At 41.6% G+C, this 19,279-nt stretch overlaps 1 protein-coding gene across 8 annotated transcripts in view; it reads left to right on the top strand.

Moving 5' to 3' along the window:
- LOC148687531 (kalirin-like) overlaps positions 1–19,279 on the top strand; it is a 90,348-nt gene that overhangs the window by 31,844 nt on the left and 39,225 nt on the right. For 2 of the 8 annotated variants that reach the window (XM_035129288.3, XM_088652389.1), the window contains exon 1: positions 4,604–4,799. The exons of 4 other annotated variants lie outside the window; for them this stretch is intronic. In XM_035129288.3, coding sequence (XP_034985179.1) covers positions 4,712–4,799 — 88 coding nt within the window. In that variant the 5' untranslated portion in view covers positions 4,604–4,711. Of the gene's footprint in view, positions 1–4,603; positions 4,800–19,279 lie in introns of those variants that run through there. 2 more of the 8 variants (XM_035129305.3, XM_035129296.3) reach the window with 1 other exon arrangement.

The raw sequence follows: 19,279 nt of genomic DNA, 5'->3' as shown, positions 1-19,279 counted from the left end.
GAGCAACAGGAGCTCACCCCGTTGCAGGGATTCGAACCGCCGACCTTCTGATCGGCAAGTCCTAGGCTCTGTGGTTTAACACACAGCGCCACCCGTGTCCTTAGTCAGTCACATTAATATCAAGAGTTAAAAGCCCGAAGTCAAGAACTCTGTAATACTTACATTGTTAATATGTGAGTATCCACTTCTCTGTAGATTACAGTGGCAGCCACAAAGCTTAAACTAGCAGTTACTATTTTCCATAAGAAGAAACATAAGTTCTTTTTGATATGGAATGCAGGTGTACAAGATTCTCAAACTTCTGATCCAAACCTACATTGGTGCTCTAAAAACCTGGTGTTTGTAGAGTATTTAGATAGAAGTAGTGTGACACAGGCCTCCCGGTCCTTTCATGGTTATATAGACAAGAGAGAGAAGAGTAACTTCCTGAAAATTTCCTCTTAATCATCCATTATTCTTTGCAGTATGTTTAATGTTGTGTCAGACAATGCTGTATTTTTTAGTCCTCATTTATCGTCAACCCGTATCCCAACATTGTAGTCATAATTACCCGAATCCCCACTCTTACCTCTTGATACTTGTGTCAATACACAAGACTCAAAAATAACGCAGTGGTTTTCCCTGCCCTGAAGTACTACAGCAGCATGTCTGTTTCAAAATTAAAACAGTAGGTTTGGTTAGATTGCTCTTCCAGTAACTAGTTTATTTTCCAGAAACTGTGGGTCTGAAGTTTAATATAGCATGAACCTGCCTGCTTTAGGGTTTGCTTCTTCCTGCATAATTTGAGGAATCAAGTGATCATTGGAATGTTTCCACAGGCCAAAAACAACAACAACATTTAGCTTTATTGAAAATGTTGCTTACTCTCAAAGAAACCATTTTGCCTCTCCTTTATGTTCCCTCTGGACTATTCATGGCACCTGTATACTTCCTCAAAACCTGACAATGGTCCATTATGCCTCTCTTTTGCCTTAGCTGTGGAGAAACAAGGATGGTGGGAAATTTGCATTTGGTTAGCTGAATAAATATTTTGCTAAGGCAGATATTTTATTGCAACTTTCCATTGGAAACCTCAGTATTTTCATCATCTTCTTTCAGTGGAACAGATGGCACGTTATTTGTCACAACCTGTCTTGCTCAGATGGAAGCAAGTCACAACTGATTTCAATACAGGCATGAGACAGAACCATAAAGGACAGCTTTGTTCTGTGATTATTATTGGGATAGAAATGCCCTCTAGGTGGCTCAGAAGGACATCATGTTTGGTCAAATAGCTGAAATAGCTCCTGAGAGAATTGGTTTTGGAGGGTTTGGGGAAAGGTGGTGTGCTGTAAAGTCAAACGAACACTCTAGCATTACCAGCTCTCTTTCCCCTGTCAGAGCTTTAAAACCTATGAAAAGGCCAAATTCAAAATATTAAGCCACCCCCATCACATAATTTCCATGCTAAAAAAACTTTCACCTGCTCACTTTTGCCGGTGCTACTTCTGTTAAAGACACAGGAGCCCTACCTGGGTGGGTGGGTGTGCATTTGTGTATATTTCTATTGTACACATGGGTCATCTAGTCCAACCCTCTACAATACAGGAATCTTTTACTCAATGTAGGGCTTGAACCTATGACCTTGAGTCTCATGCACTACCAACTACAGTGGTAGCTTGGGTTAAGAACTTTATTCGTTCCAGAGGTCCGCTCTTAACCTGAAAATGTTCTTAACCTGAAGTACCACTTTAGCTAATGGGGGCTTCCACTGCTGCTGCGCCGCCACCGCACAATTTCTGTTCTCCTCCTGAAGCAAAGTTCTTAACCCGAGGTACTACTTCTGGGTTAGCAGAGTCTGTAACCTGAAGCATCTGTAACTTGAAGCGTCTGTAACCTGAGGTACCACTGTGGCTGGGGACAACCTACAGGACACTTAAGGAGTGGGTGCTAACTAGACAGCAACTGCTCTGTTTATGGGAAGGAAACTATGCTTTGTTCCCCAACTTGGATTCCATCCATCCTGAGCTTCATTGAACACAGTTAAATCCTAATACTTCAACTGTTCCAGATTCAGTTTCAAAGAACTATGTAGCTGCTCTCTAGTCAGCACCTATCAGGGCCTTCCCTTACCATTCTGTTGTTCAAATTTATGTGTAAGCAGTGAAAAAAAACTATTTTTATTTTTACTATCAGCTTGGAAACGGCTCTTTAAAATCCCAGATGCATCAGGCATGCATATTAAATGTTATTGATTGGTGAGTTTCCATGTGCAGGGTACACTGGATAAGAAACATCGCCTCCCATCCCCTGTTCCTGGGATTTTAACAACAGGCTGAGAGGCTCAATTAAGCAGGTGGAACTTCTCTCATCACATTATTTCCATGGCAGTAAAAGCCTTCACCTGCCTAATTTCTCAGTATTAGCCTGCTGTTAAAGGCACAAGAGCAGGGCCAGTCAAAGAAGCTGCCAGCTGTAATATAATACCACTATTTATTAAGATCATTCCAAAGGAATTTATAGTCCAGAAGCATCACACCATACTAGACTAAAAAAAGCAAACATCTCTCTGTGGTATTCTTCAAATAGATAAAATAGCTACCTTGAAGAACAAACAGGGAAGGGAGTGGCAAGGAATCACACTGCAAGCTGAGTTTCCCTGCTAAAACATCAAGCCTGACATTGCTTGGAGATGTCACTTGCACACCCTTTTGGACGCTAGTACCGTACACAAACCACTGCTGAAAGTAATGAGTCATGAACCTACTTATTAGTGCCACTGAAGTCGATTTATTATTCCTGAGAACTGAATTATGACCTTCTTCCATAACACAGTTTTAACAATGGATCCATACTGTGGAAGCCAATTCTGGATCCACATCCACAGTGGGGACATTGGTTTCCAGGCGGGAGTTTATCATGGTGTGGATTTGTCAAGCATGCCTTCCTCTTACCACATTTTTCCCTTGCGTCCTGAGATCAAGTTTCTTCAAAGGCCATGACACCTTTGGTAAAGGCTGGAGCACTACTATTGTTCTGAAATTGGAAGCAAGAACACTAGGGTTATATAAATACTGAAGCACAACTTCAGAAGCTTACTCAGACATGTGTATCTCACTTTAGAATGGTTACATTACCCTTTTTATTATTCACAGCCCTTCTGCATTGACAGGCAGAAATACAGCAGGTGAAGTTTTCCTCAGCCTTGCATTTTATGCATGAACATTTTCACCTGCTGAATTTCTGGTTATTATGCAGCAATAATTAGGCATGTTGCTTTTTTTCCTGATTAAAATTCTTGTTTTAGCAGCTGCACCATGGCATATTGAAATTTAGCAGATGCAGTTTTCCCTGTTATAGTCTATCTGTGCTGGTGAACTGTGTCAGTTGAATTACTTCCTATAAGGCAGCCACCTTATGTGACTGAAAATCAAATAAAAACCTATATTGGCTACACTTGCAGGCATTTGTTTTAAAATGAGCCTTCTGTTTTATCTCTTGCAACATTCCCAAGTGATGCATTCCAAACTCAATGTTTATCTTAATATATATGCTATAAGCAGCCTTGGGGTAAGTGGCTCCTGAAGGGAAGGACTGTGCTTTGGAGAGGAGTCAGCATGTATTTCACAAACAGCTGATACAGCCAGGGCTGCCAGCCTGCCAATTTTCTCAGTGACCATGCCATTCTGCCTTTAAAATAAGCAAGAATGGGGAAAATGTGGTTCAATAGGTCTTGTTAATTACAACTCCCATCATACCAGATAACTAGCCATTTTGGCTGATGGGTATTGGAGTCCAACAGCCCCATAAACTGTAGGAAAGGGGAAACTTAGTTCATCACTGCATCTGAAAGCTGGGGGAAAGCTTAACCTGTTGGATATCTCCTTCTTTGCTAATTGTTGAACCAGTCCCAGTAACGGCCCCCGCCCTGAAGTTTGATTGGTTGCAGCTTCAAGCTTTAAAAAAATAAAATGGCACACACACACAGCCAGTTTCTGGCTAGTTAGCAACTCTGCACAGGAGCCAGCTGAGAAAACAGGCAGCGCCAGAACCAAGAAGCTGCAAGTTGGTTACCCGCGGTTTCTCTGTCCTCACCACCAAGTTGTAACCAGAATTCACAACAACAGCTGGTTGATCGACCGAGATCCCTCCAAAAATAAAAGAGCCGTCACTAAGAAGAAGCGGGCGGAAAACCTGTGGATTTCCCCCACCCGCTTTCGCGGACGGGGGAAAAAAAGATACTGTATATCTTTAGAGAGCTAATGGCAGTATACCACAGATGTGACGGTCGCAGACATAGGGGTTTTTGTTATTTAAAGTTGGCGCAATCGAAAGTGACATACTGCCTACTTCATTGTTTGCAACGTCTACCCCAAGGAGGAGAGGTTGTCATTTGTTTTCGGAGTAGACGGAAGAAGTCCTTGTGCAATGTTTTGGCTAAACAGGAAAGCGTCGCGCTTCGTAGTAGGTGCGTTTCTCGCTCCCTCCCTTCTCCGCGCTCGTCCGCGTTGCATAATCGTGTTCCGAGCCAGCCTTGCAGGCAAAAGTAGATAAGCACCAGCTGGGGGTTGGCCCTGCCCCTGTCTCCAGAGAGCTCCTCCCTCTGCTCTCCTCTTTTTTCCGAAGGTACTTTTCTTTCTTACTCTGCGGTGGGATACTTTTGGTGTGAGTGTGCTGTGCTCAGCTGGTGGATTCCGCGGAGCCTGGTTGCCATGAGTACCCTCGAGGCAGAATGAAGGGTGGGAGGCACGCTTATACCAGCACGCCTTGCCTGGGCTGGTTCCTCGCCAAGTGTTGCTGCTGTTTCCCAACGTGCAGAGGTTGGTAGCCGGCTACTAAACTGGATATGCTTCTCGTTTGAACATTGAAGCTCTGGGAGGAAGAGGGTAGGCTGTTCAAATCAAAAACTAAATGTTTGCTACTCCTAACTCTGGGGATATTAAACTTGAAATGAGTAACCCTGGCTTTGCTATGTGGCTGGTGTTTGAAGGGTGCTCAAGAGTTTTGCCTAAGGGGGCTAGGAAGAAGCTGCACTGTATATACGGTAGAAACTGCCATAAAAATAGCATGTTGATGTGAAGTTGGTTCTTCTTAATCTGCACCCTTCCCAAGTGGTATATGTATGTGGTTTACTTGTTGCTGCTGACTTGTCATTCAACTCTTTATCTCTGTTTGCACATATCCTCAGATGTATTCTGCCAGGAGAGAGACTGACTTCTTTCTAGGTTTCTGTCCAGCATATGCTGCTGGTTAAGGAAGTGCAAACAGAGTCCACAACTTCTAGAGCTATAACTCTTGTCTACATGCCTATGCACTCTATGTGTTCATTTGACCTTAGGATTGTAGCCTTCTGTGCTTTTAGTGATGAGTAAACCCCAACAATTTCTGTGGAGTATGCTTCTGTGTAAAGATAGAATAGGCCCATAAATGCTGTTTGATACTAATGAACTGACAAATGTAATGATTGAATGAACCAGGGCGGTATTTTAAAACCAACTTGGAGATAAAAAGTGTGTGTGCTGGGGGGTGGAGCAGAGTTCATAGTTTTTCTTCAGACAACTTTGTGACCTTGCTTTGTGATAAGAGCAAACTGTTGCTGAAGGAGTTATGAGAAATAACTACAGTATTTCTGAAAGCATTTATTCCCCTCCCATTAGGGGATTTTTTTCAGATTGCAGATTCAAAATACTTTGGTAAATGGTGTGTATAAATAAATGAAATTTCAAACCTCTCTTTATGCTGACTTTGGACAAAATGTAATAGGGGTGGAGGTTCTTCATTTTCTCTCTGTGTTCCTGGAAAAGACAATTGCAACTTCAGTCTGCATTTAAAACTATTCATCAGAAGTGGGTGGGAGGACAAGGTGTTAACTACATTATGTAGTTTGTATAATTCCTGACTTGGTTTTCTATAGCAAGAAGGTATATAATCACTCTAATGGTCATAAGTGCTTGTTGTAAACAATGATAATTGGTATTTGTATTGTACTTAATAGGTTTGGCCTCTGAGAAAGGCCATTATTTTCTATTTTACAGAAGAGCAAATGAGATTGAAAAGGAGAGTGCATTTGCTCAGTCCAGCAGAAAAGCATTTTGGACAAAAAACTTCTGTGCACAGATTGCTTTCTGGATTCCAGGCAGGCGGGTAAAAAGGAGACAGTTTCTAGAACTGCCTGTGCAGTGTTCTTAGGGCTAGACAACTCCTATCACCTATTAGGGAAAAACTCAGTTCTCACCTCTGCCTCTCAGCTGAAAAATACTCTTTTGCCAATGTGTGTGCATGGTCTTCCATGTGTGAGGATCCCTTGGTGGTTGCAAGCAGGTCCATAACAATGACCCTAAAATCAAGCCCATTTACCTATGGGCTTGCACCTATGCAAGATAATGTGGATGTTTCACCTTGCCTGATGGTTATGGAAATCATTCTTGGGTTCCTTATCTCTTTTATAGAATCCCATTGAGTTGGTTCCTCCCCAGCACTGTTTTCTCTAATTATAGGACCACTTCCCTAGGAGGCCTTAGGCACTGTTGCTTAGGCTTAGCCCCAGCCGCTGGCCATCAGCAATTTGAGCCTATAAAACTAGCCTGTTCTACAGAACTGTACAGACAGTATATATTAATGCTTTGTTATTACTCACACTCGAGGAATTTTCTTCATGGGTCTCATGTATTTGCTAGGAAACTGCATAGCCACTAATTTTTCACCCAACATATGCATGTCATGATAAACCTAGTACAAATAGGATGTCATGCCACATGGATTCATGGCAAAATGGGTGTGCTTGTTTTTGTCACACATGATGCTGTGCATATGGGGCTGATGCACAATGGGAAGTGGCAGGGTTTTTTTTTTACATAGGTTGTATCCTTATTATGTCTTGAAGACAGCTAATATGTTAAACCAGCTCTGCATTAGAACTATCTTTTGAAAAAACAAGCACTGATGCAGCAGCAAAAAAAGCTAATGCTATTCTAGGGTGCATCAACCGAAGTATAGTGTCCAGATCAAGGGAAGCAATAGTACCACTCTATTCTGCTTTAGTCAGACCACACTTGGAATATTGCGTCCAATTCTGGGCACCACAATTTAAGAAGGATGTTGACAAGCTGGAATGTGCAGATGAGGGCAACTAAGTGATCAGGGTCTGGAAACTAAGCCTTATGAGGAGCACATGAAAGAACTGGGTATCTTTAGCCTGGAAAAGAGGAGATATGGTAGCCATCTTCAAATATCTTAAGGGCTGTCATATGGAGGAGGGAGCATGTGTGTTTTCTCCTGCTTTGAAGGGTAGGACTCGAACCAATGGCTTCAAGTTGCAAGAAAGGAGATTCAGACTAAACGTTCGAAAAAACTTTGACAGTAAGAGGTGTTCGGCAGTGGAATAGACTTCTACGAGAGGTGGTGGACTCTCCTTCCTTGGAGGTTTTTAAACAGAGATTGGATGGTCATTTGTCATGGATGCTTTAGCTGAGATTTCTGCATTGCAGGGGGTTGGACTAGATGAGCCTTGGGGTCCCTTCCAACTCTTAAGATTCTATGATTCTTTTCTCAATTTGGATTGAAGCTTTTTGGGGGCCCAGCTCTATAAACTTCAGAGAGATGGGGCAAGATAGAGAAACCTTTTAGAGAGAGCAGTTTCTTTGAGATATATTTAGAAAGGCAGAAATCTTACAAAATCTCCTTCAACAGACTTAATAAGTCATATGCAGTCTGCAATTTTCAAAGTCTGCTTCGCTTTATTTTTAAAGTATCTTAGATATTTGACTTTCTCACATAAAAAGATTGAGAAGTTAAACTTCAAAAATATGTGCCAGTTGCTTTGGTTACATCTAAGTGCTCATATATATTCATGCCCCTAGGAATAATTTTGCTTCCTCTAGCTGTGATTAAAAAGTGGTGACTTTCCAGAAACTGACTTCTGTTCTGTCAGAATCTGGCTTCTGTTCTGTGGTCATATGGTTCTGCTATTTGCATTTCACCCCCAGTTGTAACAGGCAGTAACCATTCTGTTGCATTCTTTACAAGAAATGCTAAGCAACAAGATATGCCCTCTTTTGCCACCATAGCAATGCAAATTCAAAATCCAGTGTAAACTTCCATTGTTACAACAGTTGTACAGCATTGTTTTATAAAGTGTAGGTGGTGGTTGTGGACATGCAAAAAGGCTCAAATGGACAGCGTTCAGCATGGTGTCTTAGTCGTTGATTTGTGGGTTCCTTTCAAAGTTCTCAGTGAGTGAAGTTTTTTTTATTGTGAGAAATAAACTGGACCTTTTTGCATAGCTGCAGTTCTTTATAAAAGTAGGGAAACCTCTAGTGTTCTTGCTGGTGGTATCGGAACATTAGGTTGAACGTGAGACTGTTAATCTTGGTCGTGGGGTCTCCTAAAAACTCTTGGCGTCCTTAACAAATTACACTTCTCAGGATTCTTTGGCGGAGGCCATGACTGTTTAAACTAAGCTTTAAATATAGTGCAGATGGGGCCATAGACATTTCAAAGCTACTCTTTGGTGAACATGCAAATGGAGTTAAAGTCATAGGTGCTCCCATGTGTCTATCTCTAAAGAATTGTACAGTGGTTACAAACACTTCAGGTTACAAACTCTGCTAACCCGGAAGTAGTACCTCAGGTTCATCATCATCATCAACTTTTATTACGCTAGCCATAGGCCATTGCATCATTCAGAAAAATAACAAAAGGGAAAACAGTAGTAACCATAAAAATCATCAGGCACCACACATAAAATATAAACCACGGTCACAACTACTAAGATTGTTTGTTGCATAAAATAGAATAGCAGAAGATTCTCTAGTAAAATGTGCCAAATTAAAAATCCGAATAGTACATCGGGTTGAGAACTTTGCCCCAGGATAAGAATGGAAATTGCACGGCAGCGGTAACGGGAGGGCCCATTAGCAAAAGCACACCTCAGGTTAAGAATGGTTTCAGGTTAAGAACGGACCTCCGGAATGAATTAAGTTTGTAACCCAAGGTACCACTGTATTTTGAGACTTTTTAAAAGCCTGTGCAGTTTGCTTTCTGCATTACTCTCCCATGTCCTTGTACCTTGAAAATGTAAGTTGAGATAAGTAGAGCTGTGCTATAGCTTAAGTGTTTCCTGCTCTGAGGAAGGTCATTAGCAAGGAAAATCTAAATTGGACCAGAGAAAATGTGAAACCAAATTTTTCCAAGAGGGGAAACTTCACTTTGGATTTCTGCTGAAACTTGGGCTCATTGGTACTTTACTTCCTACTTAGGCTACTAGTACCTTCCAAACCATGGACCCAGGTGGCGCTGTGGTTAAACCACTGAGCCTAGGGCTTGCTGATCAGAAGGTCGGCGGTTCGAATCCCTGTGACGGGGTGAGCTCCCGTTGCTTGGTCCCAGCTCCTGCCAACCTAGCAGTTCGAAAGCACGTCAAAATGCAAGTAGATAAATAGGAACCGCTACAGCAGGAAGGTAAACGGCGTTTCCATGTGCTGCTCTGGTTTGCCAGAAGCGGCTTTGTCATGCTGGCCACGTGACCTGGAAGCTATACGCCGGCTCCCTCGGCCAATAATGCGAGATGAGCGCGCAACCCCAGAGTCGGTCACGACTGGACCTAATGGTCAGGGGTCCCTTTACCTTTACCTTAACTTCCAAACCAAAAAAATGAGCCCACAAGATTCAGGCAAGGCTACTTAAATGTACAGGTTTCAAATATTAGAACAGTGCCTCACCAGAAATAGAAATGTATTCAGTCTGGAATGACTTATTGGCATGTACCTATTATGTGGAACACCATCTATTTTTGCTGGCTACACTCAGATAAATTCTCTGATATCATACTCTATCCATCTACCTCTCAATTCATTTCAGAGTCAAGTGGAAGATACTCATGGTACAACCTGTGATGGGATCTTCTGACATCCTTGTTTTTCTTTGTTTAAGCTGATATGTGGGGCTCTCAAATGGGCCAAAATAGCAATTTCTAAATTGCCTTCAGATGAAATGGTTGCTGACTCTACCATTGAGTCAGCTAGAGATACAGATTTTTCTTTTACAACATCAAAACAAGAAGTGTTGAGTACAACTGAAAATTACAACAAAACTCTAGCTTACTTTTAATGTAGAGACAGCACTCCCCCTATGGACGCATTGTATCATAAGGATATCTCTGGTTGTAACTTTGAACTTCTTACTTTACATTTGATGGACCTAGGCAACAGGAGTGAGGAGCAATGGGGAGAGTAATGCCCCCCCCCCATAGCTAGTGCTTTCATGGTATCTGGAACGCAAACTGGTCATGTTTGTTTGTGTTTCCTATGTGGCAACAAAGGGTGCAGGCCTATGATTCTGGACCTGGCTGTTTTCACCTTTTCTACATCAGGAGCAACCTATGAGAAACTGGTAAAAACCTAACTTTAATTGCAAATAACTATTTGTGGGATACATGCATTGTTAGCCTTTGGAGTCTGTGAAATTAAAACAATAAAAGAGGTGGTTTTTTTAGTACCTATGTGCAACAGTGCTTAAACAAAGACTCTCATAGGAGGTTACAAAAAGGCATAGAAAGCATTCTTTTCAGCACTGGTAAAATATATATAGATAGAGAGATGAGTACAGAACTGAAGAATAAAAAAGAAAAAAGTGAAAGAAAAGGGAGGAAAAGGAAAAGAAATAGATACGTTCCATAATTCTATTCCATCAACTTCCCATCCATCTTTCCATAGTTCCCTAAAGCTTCCCATTCCTGCTGTATATTCAGTTTTTTCTAACTATTTAAAGATTCAAATTCTTTTCTATGAACTTTTAACTGCTGAGCTTACTTTTTAGGTAGTCTACAAATCTTGTGGCTCAGGGGGGAATGCTAATTGTTATTGTTAGCTGATTGTTTTTGATAGTGGGTTAGTGGTAATTGAATGGCTATGGTGCTTTAAAAAACAATTTGTTGTAGTTTTATATTTTTACTAGTATCATGAAGCCCGTTAAATTAACAGGTGCTAGAACAGACCTGTTGCTCTAGCAACCTTGGGGACATGCACAGAGCTGACATTGCTCACCCGCTGCCACTTGTAACAGCCGCTGCTGCTTAGAAGTAAGTCCACGCGAGAAATAAACAGCCTCGCGAGTGCGCCTGTGTGGAGACAGAGCTCGCTCGCGAGCATGGGGCTATCTCGCGCGTCCTCTGGATTCTCTCGTGAGAGCTGCCTCAAACGCCGAGAGGCTGAGCTCCCTTACGTGCCAGCCAACACGCTCCGTCTCTGCGCTCCAAGTCCCAACGGCTGTCCGCGGGGCACATGCGCAGTAGCGCAATCCCACGGACACAGCGACTGGACGCAGAGACACTTGCACTTTATTATATAGGATCCTTTTTCTGTAAGGCACTTTGAAACTCCATCATCACTGATATCTACTTGTTGCAGGTTTACTTCTCTTCACAATGTCAGTGCCAAGGCAGTCGTCATTCTTCACGGTAGCTCTCTGGGCAACCCACCTGTCTAAAGAAATCAACTGCTAGCATTTATGTGCCTTCTCTTTAGTAGTTTTGCTGCCAAATTGGGCTCTGTATATCTTCTCTCTATCTGCTATCATTTAACTACTCTAGCATGCAGTTCAGCACATAGATTATTTGTACCTCTAAAAAAACCTCCGCTAGCGGGATCTTTGGATTGTCAGAAAAATCCTGGTATAGTGGCACTACTTTTAAAATTTGATGTTTTTCCTTTAAGGCTATGTGCTGACCTTTGAACATATAATGTTGTCTTGATAAGAAATGAAAAAGATAGACCTTGACTCTTGGGCCCACTGTGTATCTCTGAGTCATTCTGCTTTTAGATTTGCTTTATAAAGCATGCATCTTTTTATTATTATTTTAATAAACCTTTTAAATTATAATAATACAACAGCTCTGAGGTATTTTGAATAGATATTACTTCATGTGTAAATGACTTCTATTGATCCCCAGATAGACAAGCATTGTTCGTCTTGTCATCACATTTTTTTCTTTGTGTGTTCAGCCACTCCCCCAGTTATACTGATTTGAATGTCTTTTTTAATCTTGCTATTGGGTATTGATACTTGAATCTTTTTTGTGTCAATAAAGCCTCTTTTAAGCTATCCAATTATGAAGAAATTCAATGTTTTTATTCTGTTTTGTAAAACAGTGGTCACAAGAATGAAAGAACTGAAAAGAGAGAAATGTGGATAAATTATTATGGGGGAAATGGGGATAAGGAACTGGTAGCCAGAGCTCCTCTCTAGAAATCACATGCTATATAATTAGCTGTTTGTTTCAGTGTATAAACAAGCCATGTATTTATGGTCATGAATCTGCTGACATCAAAAAATACCTGCTCTTTCCTCCAAGGCAGTCACAGTGGTACATATGCTTCTATGTCATTATATATTTTCATAATGGTTCTGCTATTTGCATTTCACCCCCAGTTGTAACAGGCAGTAACCATTCTGTTGCATTCTTTACAAGAAATGCTAAGCAACAAGATATGCCCTCTTTTGCCACCATAGCAATGCAAATTCAAAATCCAGTGTAAACTTCCATTGTTACAACAGTTGTACAGCATTGTTTTATAAAGTGTAGGTGGTGGTTGTGGACATGCAAAAAGGCTCAAATGGACAGCGTTCAGCATGGTGTCTTAGTCGTTGATTTGTGGGTTCCTTTCAAAGTTCTCAGTGAGTGAAGTTTTTTTATTGTGAGAAATAAACTGGACCTTTTTGCATAGCTGCAGTTCTTTATAAAAGTAGGGAAACCTCTAGTGTTCTTGCTGGTGGTATCGGAACATTAGGTTGAACGTGAGACTGTTAATCTTGGTCGTGGGGTCTCCTAAAAACTCTTGGCGTCCTTAACAAATTACACTTCTCAGGATTCTTTGGCGGAGGCCATGACTGTTTAAACTAAGCTTTAAATATAGTGCAGATGGGGCCATAGACATTTCAAAGCTACTCTTTGGTGAACATAACAGTCCTATTAGGACAGCTGCCCTTTTCTGGGTTCAGGTACCTCCCAGTTACCCAGCAGCGTCACACACCCCATCTAACCAATTGGGTTATCCAGGAGGCGTGGTCATCTGCCCTTTAAACAGCAGCGTGACTTTCGGGCAGCTTCCATTCATCTCCTTTTGTTGGATCTCCCAGCCCGCCCACCCTCTTTTTTTGCATTGCATGACTATGGCCTTCCTATGACTAATGCCAGTTGCCTGGTTGTTAGGGCCGGGTAGGAATTTTTTCACTTACCAAATTGGCACCAGCCATTTGGTTTTCACCTACCTAGTAGCAATCATGACAACTTTTTAAGGTTAGGCGTTGAGTAAGCCTTGTCATGGGAGGGGCGGTTGTTGCCTCGGGGCTGCCCCTCCATGTTAAGGGTATCCTGTTAAAGGGATCCGGGGCTGTAGTTCATGTCTGAAGCCTGGGTGTGGGCTAGGGCCATGCCAGGACCCCATTGGCGACCCTGGGAGTGCTCTTAATTGATGTATATCATAGGGCTCGCCCTATCAGTGGTTGACCTTTTTAGACTTCCTGCAGACGGGCAGGAATCAGGATATAGTCTTGCTTCACCCAATTGCCTAAGCCAAATTGCTCACATCTGTAACCAATAAAGTTGTGGCCTTATTTATCCCATTAACCCAACATATGCGTGTCTCTGTGTTTATTTCTGGGGGAACTGCGGGGCCCGGAGCCTCACCATGCAAATAGGTTATGCTGGGAGATGGTAACTGCCCTGCTATCACTCAGTGAGATTTTAACCTCCCAGATCTAGTCTAACACTCTAATCCGGGGATGAGAAATCTGTGGCCCTCCAAATGTAGGGCTATAGCTCTTATCAGCCCCAGTCAGAATGGCCAGTAGTCAGGGATGATAGATAGTAAATAGCAATAGTAGACAAAGATGTATTTTAGCCAGGCTTGAGTTGTAATCCTTACTAAATCACAATGGATTTGTAAGTTCATTAATAACAGCAAATAATAAATGCCACTTGGAAATACAATATTAGGCAAGCTAAATAAAATCTCTCTTTAGGGCAGTGTTTTTCAAACTTAACTTAATTGCATATTCATTTTGAGCATTCAGTTCTACTGGCATACCCTTTCCCAGGTGAAGATAATTTGTGGGTAGTCCTAATATTACTATTTTATTTATGATAAAGTAAAATAAATAAATCCTTCCATGTGCCCTTTGAAATATTTTCACATACCCCTGGAGGTATACATACTATACAATGGGAAACACTGCTCTAGGGCATCAGAAAATTTTGCAATGCAAACTGAAAAAAATCCTGAACCTGGCAAGTCTAGATTCCCCCTCACCTTTCCTGGAATTTTATTTGCTCTTCAGGCATGTTGGGAAATGCATGATTTGCACAGTAGCAATTGCACCCTTCCTAAAAACTCTACTGAAGTGAATGAACAATTTACTTAAATCAACTGATCATTTAAAGTGATCAGATACTTAATCTTTGTCATCATAGTAATACTGTACAATTTCCAAGCTATAAATGTGGAAGCTGAGATGGTAACATTTACTGGGTTGCCCAGTTCATGGCTAAATTGAAAATTTGGACATAACACGCCAACTGGTTAAATGGCAATTGGTTCTTTGTAATATTTTCCTTTAATGTTTAGGAAAGGTGTCTTGAGGGGTTCATGCAGTTCATCAGAAGGTTTAAATTTAAGAAGAAAAGAGGGCAATGAACATGATTATTTGCAATGTGCTGCTCAGTGCAAAGTACAATACTGATAAGGTACCACACTGCTGTGTTGTTTAAACAAGCTATGAAAGCTCAAAAAGTTTGAATAGGGGAAAGTTCTGAGCTATGTTGGCAAACAAAGCCTGTGGGAAAGTGTGTCAAATACATTAGCAGCTTAAGACACCTAAGCAATAGACTTTTAGTGGCCAGTACAAAGGGAAAGTGAATTTAGTACAGCAAATCTATGGTTTGGATCTATGGGTAAATTGCAGAACCTTGCATAACGTGTTTGTCCTTAAACCCAGGATCTGACACACACACAAGGAAAAACTTGGAGGGCATTGTATACAAGGAGAAACTTAGGGTTATATGTAGGGTACAGAATTCCTCCAAACTCTGAAGCTAAGGGCAGTCTATATTATGCTGTTGAGCAGCTTTCAAGTGTCATTGGGCAGTGGGCAGCCATGAAACGAACCAAGCTAAATATTTCTTCAAGTCCCTAGATTTTCGTCCCACTTGCTTTTTTGGGGGTGTGGTTCTAAGGTGGGGAATGTGTCTGGGCAGCACCACTGCAGATGGGGAAGCTTATATGATTAAATGTGTTCATCCCTTTAAAAAAAAAATAGACAAGGCGGGGAGAAATGTAGGCTAGAATGCTTTCCCTGAGATGCCAGTTTTCTGTGCCAGTGGAAGAACACTGAAATCATGTGAGCCCCACCTGTAGTGGTACTGCCCAGACACAGACCTATCATCTCAGTGAGAACTAGGCCTTAGCCTATCCTGAATCACAGGTTTTCCAAATGGAATTGTGTGTGGTGTCTTTAATCAGAAGAGGCATAATAACTACCCTCCCAGAGATCTGGGATCAACACACAGCCTTAACTATAATAACATCTTAGTTTTGTCCTTCCTGGAAACTGTGCATGTGGTTTTCTAATTGATGCCCAGGGCTTCCCACAGCTGCCCAAGGTGAAGGCATGCCACATAATCTGTGCACTGCTCTCAGCAGCGGAGCACTGCAGGTGATTGTGGGAGAGAGGTGAGAGCGAAAAATAAGCAATTCTAGCATAAACCTGGCAGGGTTGAAAGAACTGTAGTGATTCACTTACTGCAATAAATACACAAAAAACTTGTGTAATTTGTTCTATTTCTGTAAATGCATCTATTAAGCAACTGTTTCCATAGCAGCCCTGTAAAATGACCAAGATATGCCATTTAGAAACAACCCTCCTCTCTGTGTGATTGATTAATTAATTAATTGGATTTATATCCCATGCTTCCTCCTGAAGGAGCCCAGGGCAGCAAACTCATCAGTGATACAATACAGTTAGGAAAAAAAATACATTTAAAAGCACCTAAAACAGGCAGGAACAGCATAATAAAGGTGCCTGCCTGGCATCAATAGGCAGGGAGTTCCAGAGCATAGGAACTGCCACACGGAAGGAATGACTCCTCATAAATGCAGAACAAACATTGTGTGTGCAAGTTCCACAGACTGAAGTGATCAAGAAGGCACATGTGTGTTAAGTGATCCCTTAAGTCAGACACCCCAAAACTCGGCTCTCCAGATGTTTTGGGACTACAGTTCCCACCACCCTTGACCACCGGTCATCCCCAAGGATGATGGGAGTTGTAGTTCCAAAACATCTGGAGGGCCGAGTTTGGGGGTGCCTGCCTTAAATAAACTGGTCCTAAGTCATTAAACTTCTATGACTGAATGCAACTTGGGTTACTGGCTAGCAGCCTACCTGTTCTTAAGCTTCAAAGGCCCACTTTTGAGAGGTGGGGGCTGCGCACTGGCAGTTAGAATGAGGTTTGCCACTTGTTCCTTAAATTTGAAAGAAACGTTTCCTATTCTGAACATTATTTGTGTAATGCAAAAACCTAATATATAGGTTACGAGCACAATATATTCTGATGAGGTGCTGTTAATAGTGTTCTGTCACACATAATACATCACTTTCTTGCAGTCTTGCTCACAACAGGCTTTATTTGGGACCTCTAGTTACAGCCATAATTATGTCACATACAAGAAGCTACAGTGAATGAAGGCTGTTGCTCAAGGGTTTCTGAGAACTGTCAAATACCAGAGAATAGCAATGCTAGGAGTGCCAGATGTGTGTGTCTGTGTGTTAAGGAAGTGGTCAAATACTGACAAGAAAATTAATATATTTCTGATTCAAATTCCTTCCTGCATTGGTATGATTTGCACCACAGTATTATCCTATGAGGAAATGTCAGGGAACTGAAGGCTTCACATTTTAGTTTTCCAGTTGAACCATAAAGCAGAGAATATAAATGTGTGTTCAAATTGGCTGTTTTGAAATTCTGCATGGCAAGGGAAAGATGGTGGAGATTAAGACAGTTGAACAAGTTCCTCAGGTTTCCTTGTGCTTCCTGAATGATAGCTATGAGGAAGCAAATGGAATTACTCAGATGCGTGGTCTGGTGAAACCCTGTCTTACCAGCCAATAGTAGGCATTGTAGATGCTTTCATAGGGAGGAAATGCTTCAGGTAGTTCTGCAATCCTTTGGGGGGTTTTCTTTTTGCAAAATGTAGTTCTTTCCTTTGTCAGGTGGGTGTAGTTACAAGATGTGTAGCACTAAGAATGGGTTGACATGGGAAAGAATAACATTAAAAGTCTTTAAAAGAGGCATACTTTTATGTCAGCTATAGAGAACCTCCAACCTTCTCTCTCCAGCCTGATAGGACTCTTCCCTAAACCACTGGCCTTGCTCCATGCCCCCCTTAAGTGTTTTTCTCTGGATGAACTGTGATAAATGTCTCTTGTTTGCATGGATTGAAAAGTGTGGCTGTATATGTGGAAATCACTGTGTAGAATGATAGCGTTAAATATTGTCATGGTATTATTATGGAGTGGAGCCAGCCAAGACTCCATCCTTTAGCTTGTTCTTGTGGTCACTTTCATTTTCCTTGTGATGTTTGTTTTGCCGTGTTCATCAATAAATTGCCTCTTGTTCCGGGTCTGCAAAAGTGAATAACCCTGCCTTATATTAAGTAAGAACTTACCACTCTTCTCTTTTGCCTACTGTACAACAGTAGGTGTCCCGCCCATTTTCCCTGTCCACTTTTGTCCCTGGCCCTGCCCAACATACATATGTGGCTCCTGTAGGGTTCCTTATAAGGGAATATGGCCCTCAGATTGAAAAAGCTTCCCCACACTTGCTTTATGGACAGTTTGCAGTAAGGCAAACTGGTAAAATGTAGTTAGTGTTATAGATCATTGATGTTAAACCAGGTGTAGGCATCCTTTTTATTATTTTGAGTGTCCTTGACTTTGAAAAGTGGTGCAAAGAAGCATGAAAAGTAAGGAAGGAAAAGAAGTCTTGTAAAGAACCAGAGTTTCACAAATAACTCCCAGCTGTGAAAACAAAGGGTTACCCCCCCCCCAAAAAAAACGAGATCAAATGAGACTGACCATTAGAAGTTTTGTTTCTTTTATTTATAGGAGTATCATTAAACTGCCAATTCATTCAGAAAATAATGTGGCAATTTACAATAAGTTTAACCTGTGCAGGGTTGTTTTCTCTTTTTAAACTTACCTTAGCGTTCTGTGGATTTGAGAAGTAGGACGCTAAAAAGCACGAAGTTGGTTACCTTCTGAATCAAAGAGAGATTAACTGTGCCCCTTTCACACCCTGGTTACAAGAAGGGTGTGTTTGTATTTTCTGTATTCCTCTTGGTGCCAGTATAAACCTCAAATATGCATATTTAATTCACAAGCCAACAATTACAAGCTGAATATTGGTGTAAGCTATCCATTTTTACTGTAGCAGTTTTTGTGCACTTTGTCAAAATTGTGCATTCTTTGGAATGAAAAGTAAGGGTTAATGCACAAATCTTCTTGCTTCAGTGCACGTAGAAGATTATTTGCTAATTAAATCTTGGCATCTGATGGACAAAAAGAAATTATTTAATTTGGGCGAGGCTGCACTGCGGCCATTTTGGAACTGGGCAGAGCAGCATCGAAAGTTGTTTCTGAGCATGCTCCGCCCAGTTCCAAAATAGCCGTCGCACCAGAAATCGCTTCTGTGCATGTCCAGAGACTCCTGACATGCGCAGAAGGAGCCTCCCCCGGCTGGTAAGTAAACCGGGGGGAAACAAAAAAATCTGTTTTTCCAGCTGGGAACGGCTGGAAAAATGGGGGTTTCCCGGGGAATACGGGAGACTTGGCAACTATGATTACATAGAACAAGAAATTGAGGAAACTTATTTAACAGGTTTCTTTAAGACAGTTGAATAATCACAGGTGGATGTTATACTCCATTCAATAATATCATTGTAGAGTATCCTGAAGTTAAAAGTATCTCTTTGAGTTCTGCTACCTCTTCTTCAAACTAAAGACTCCTACCACATGCAGACCCAGATGGCTTGAACAACAGCCTCTTTTCTCTCTCCCCTTTGTGTTTTTTTACCATATAGCCTGATGAAGAGTTCAGGGGAACTTGAAAAAGTGTGTGCGCACGTGACTTTTGGGTTGATTTGTTGGACTACTTTTTAGAAGGCCCTGCACTCATGGATTTAGCACATCCACTGGCTCGGCCGACGCCCTGTGAGTCTTCAGTAAGGAACTATGGTTGGGGGCAGCCGTA

This window comes from Zootoca vivipara, chromosome 1 (genome assembly GCF_965207765.1).
Source record: "Zootoca vivipara chromosome 1, rZooViv2.hap1.1, whole genome shotgun sequence".
Taxonomy (NCBI): domain Eukaryota; kingdom Metazoa; phylum Chordata; class Lepidosauria; order Squamata; family Lacertidae; genus Zootoca; species Zootoca vivipara.
This window is presented reverse-complemented; position numbering and strand designations above follow the sequence as displayed.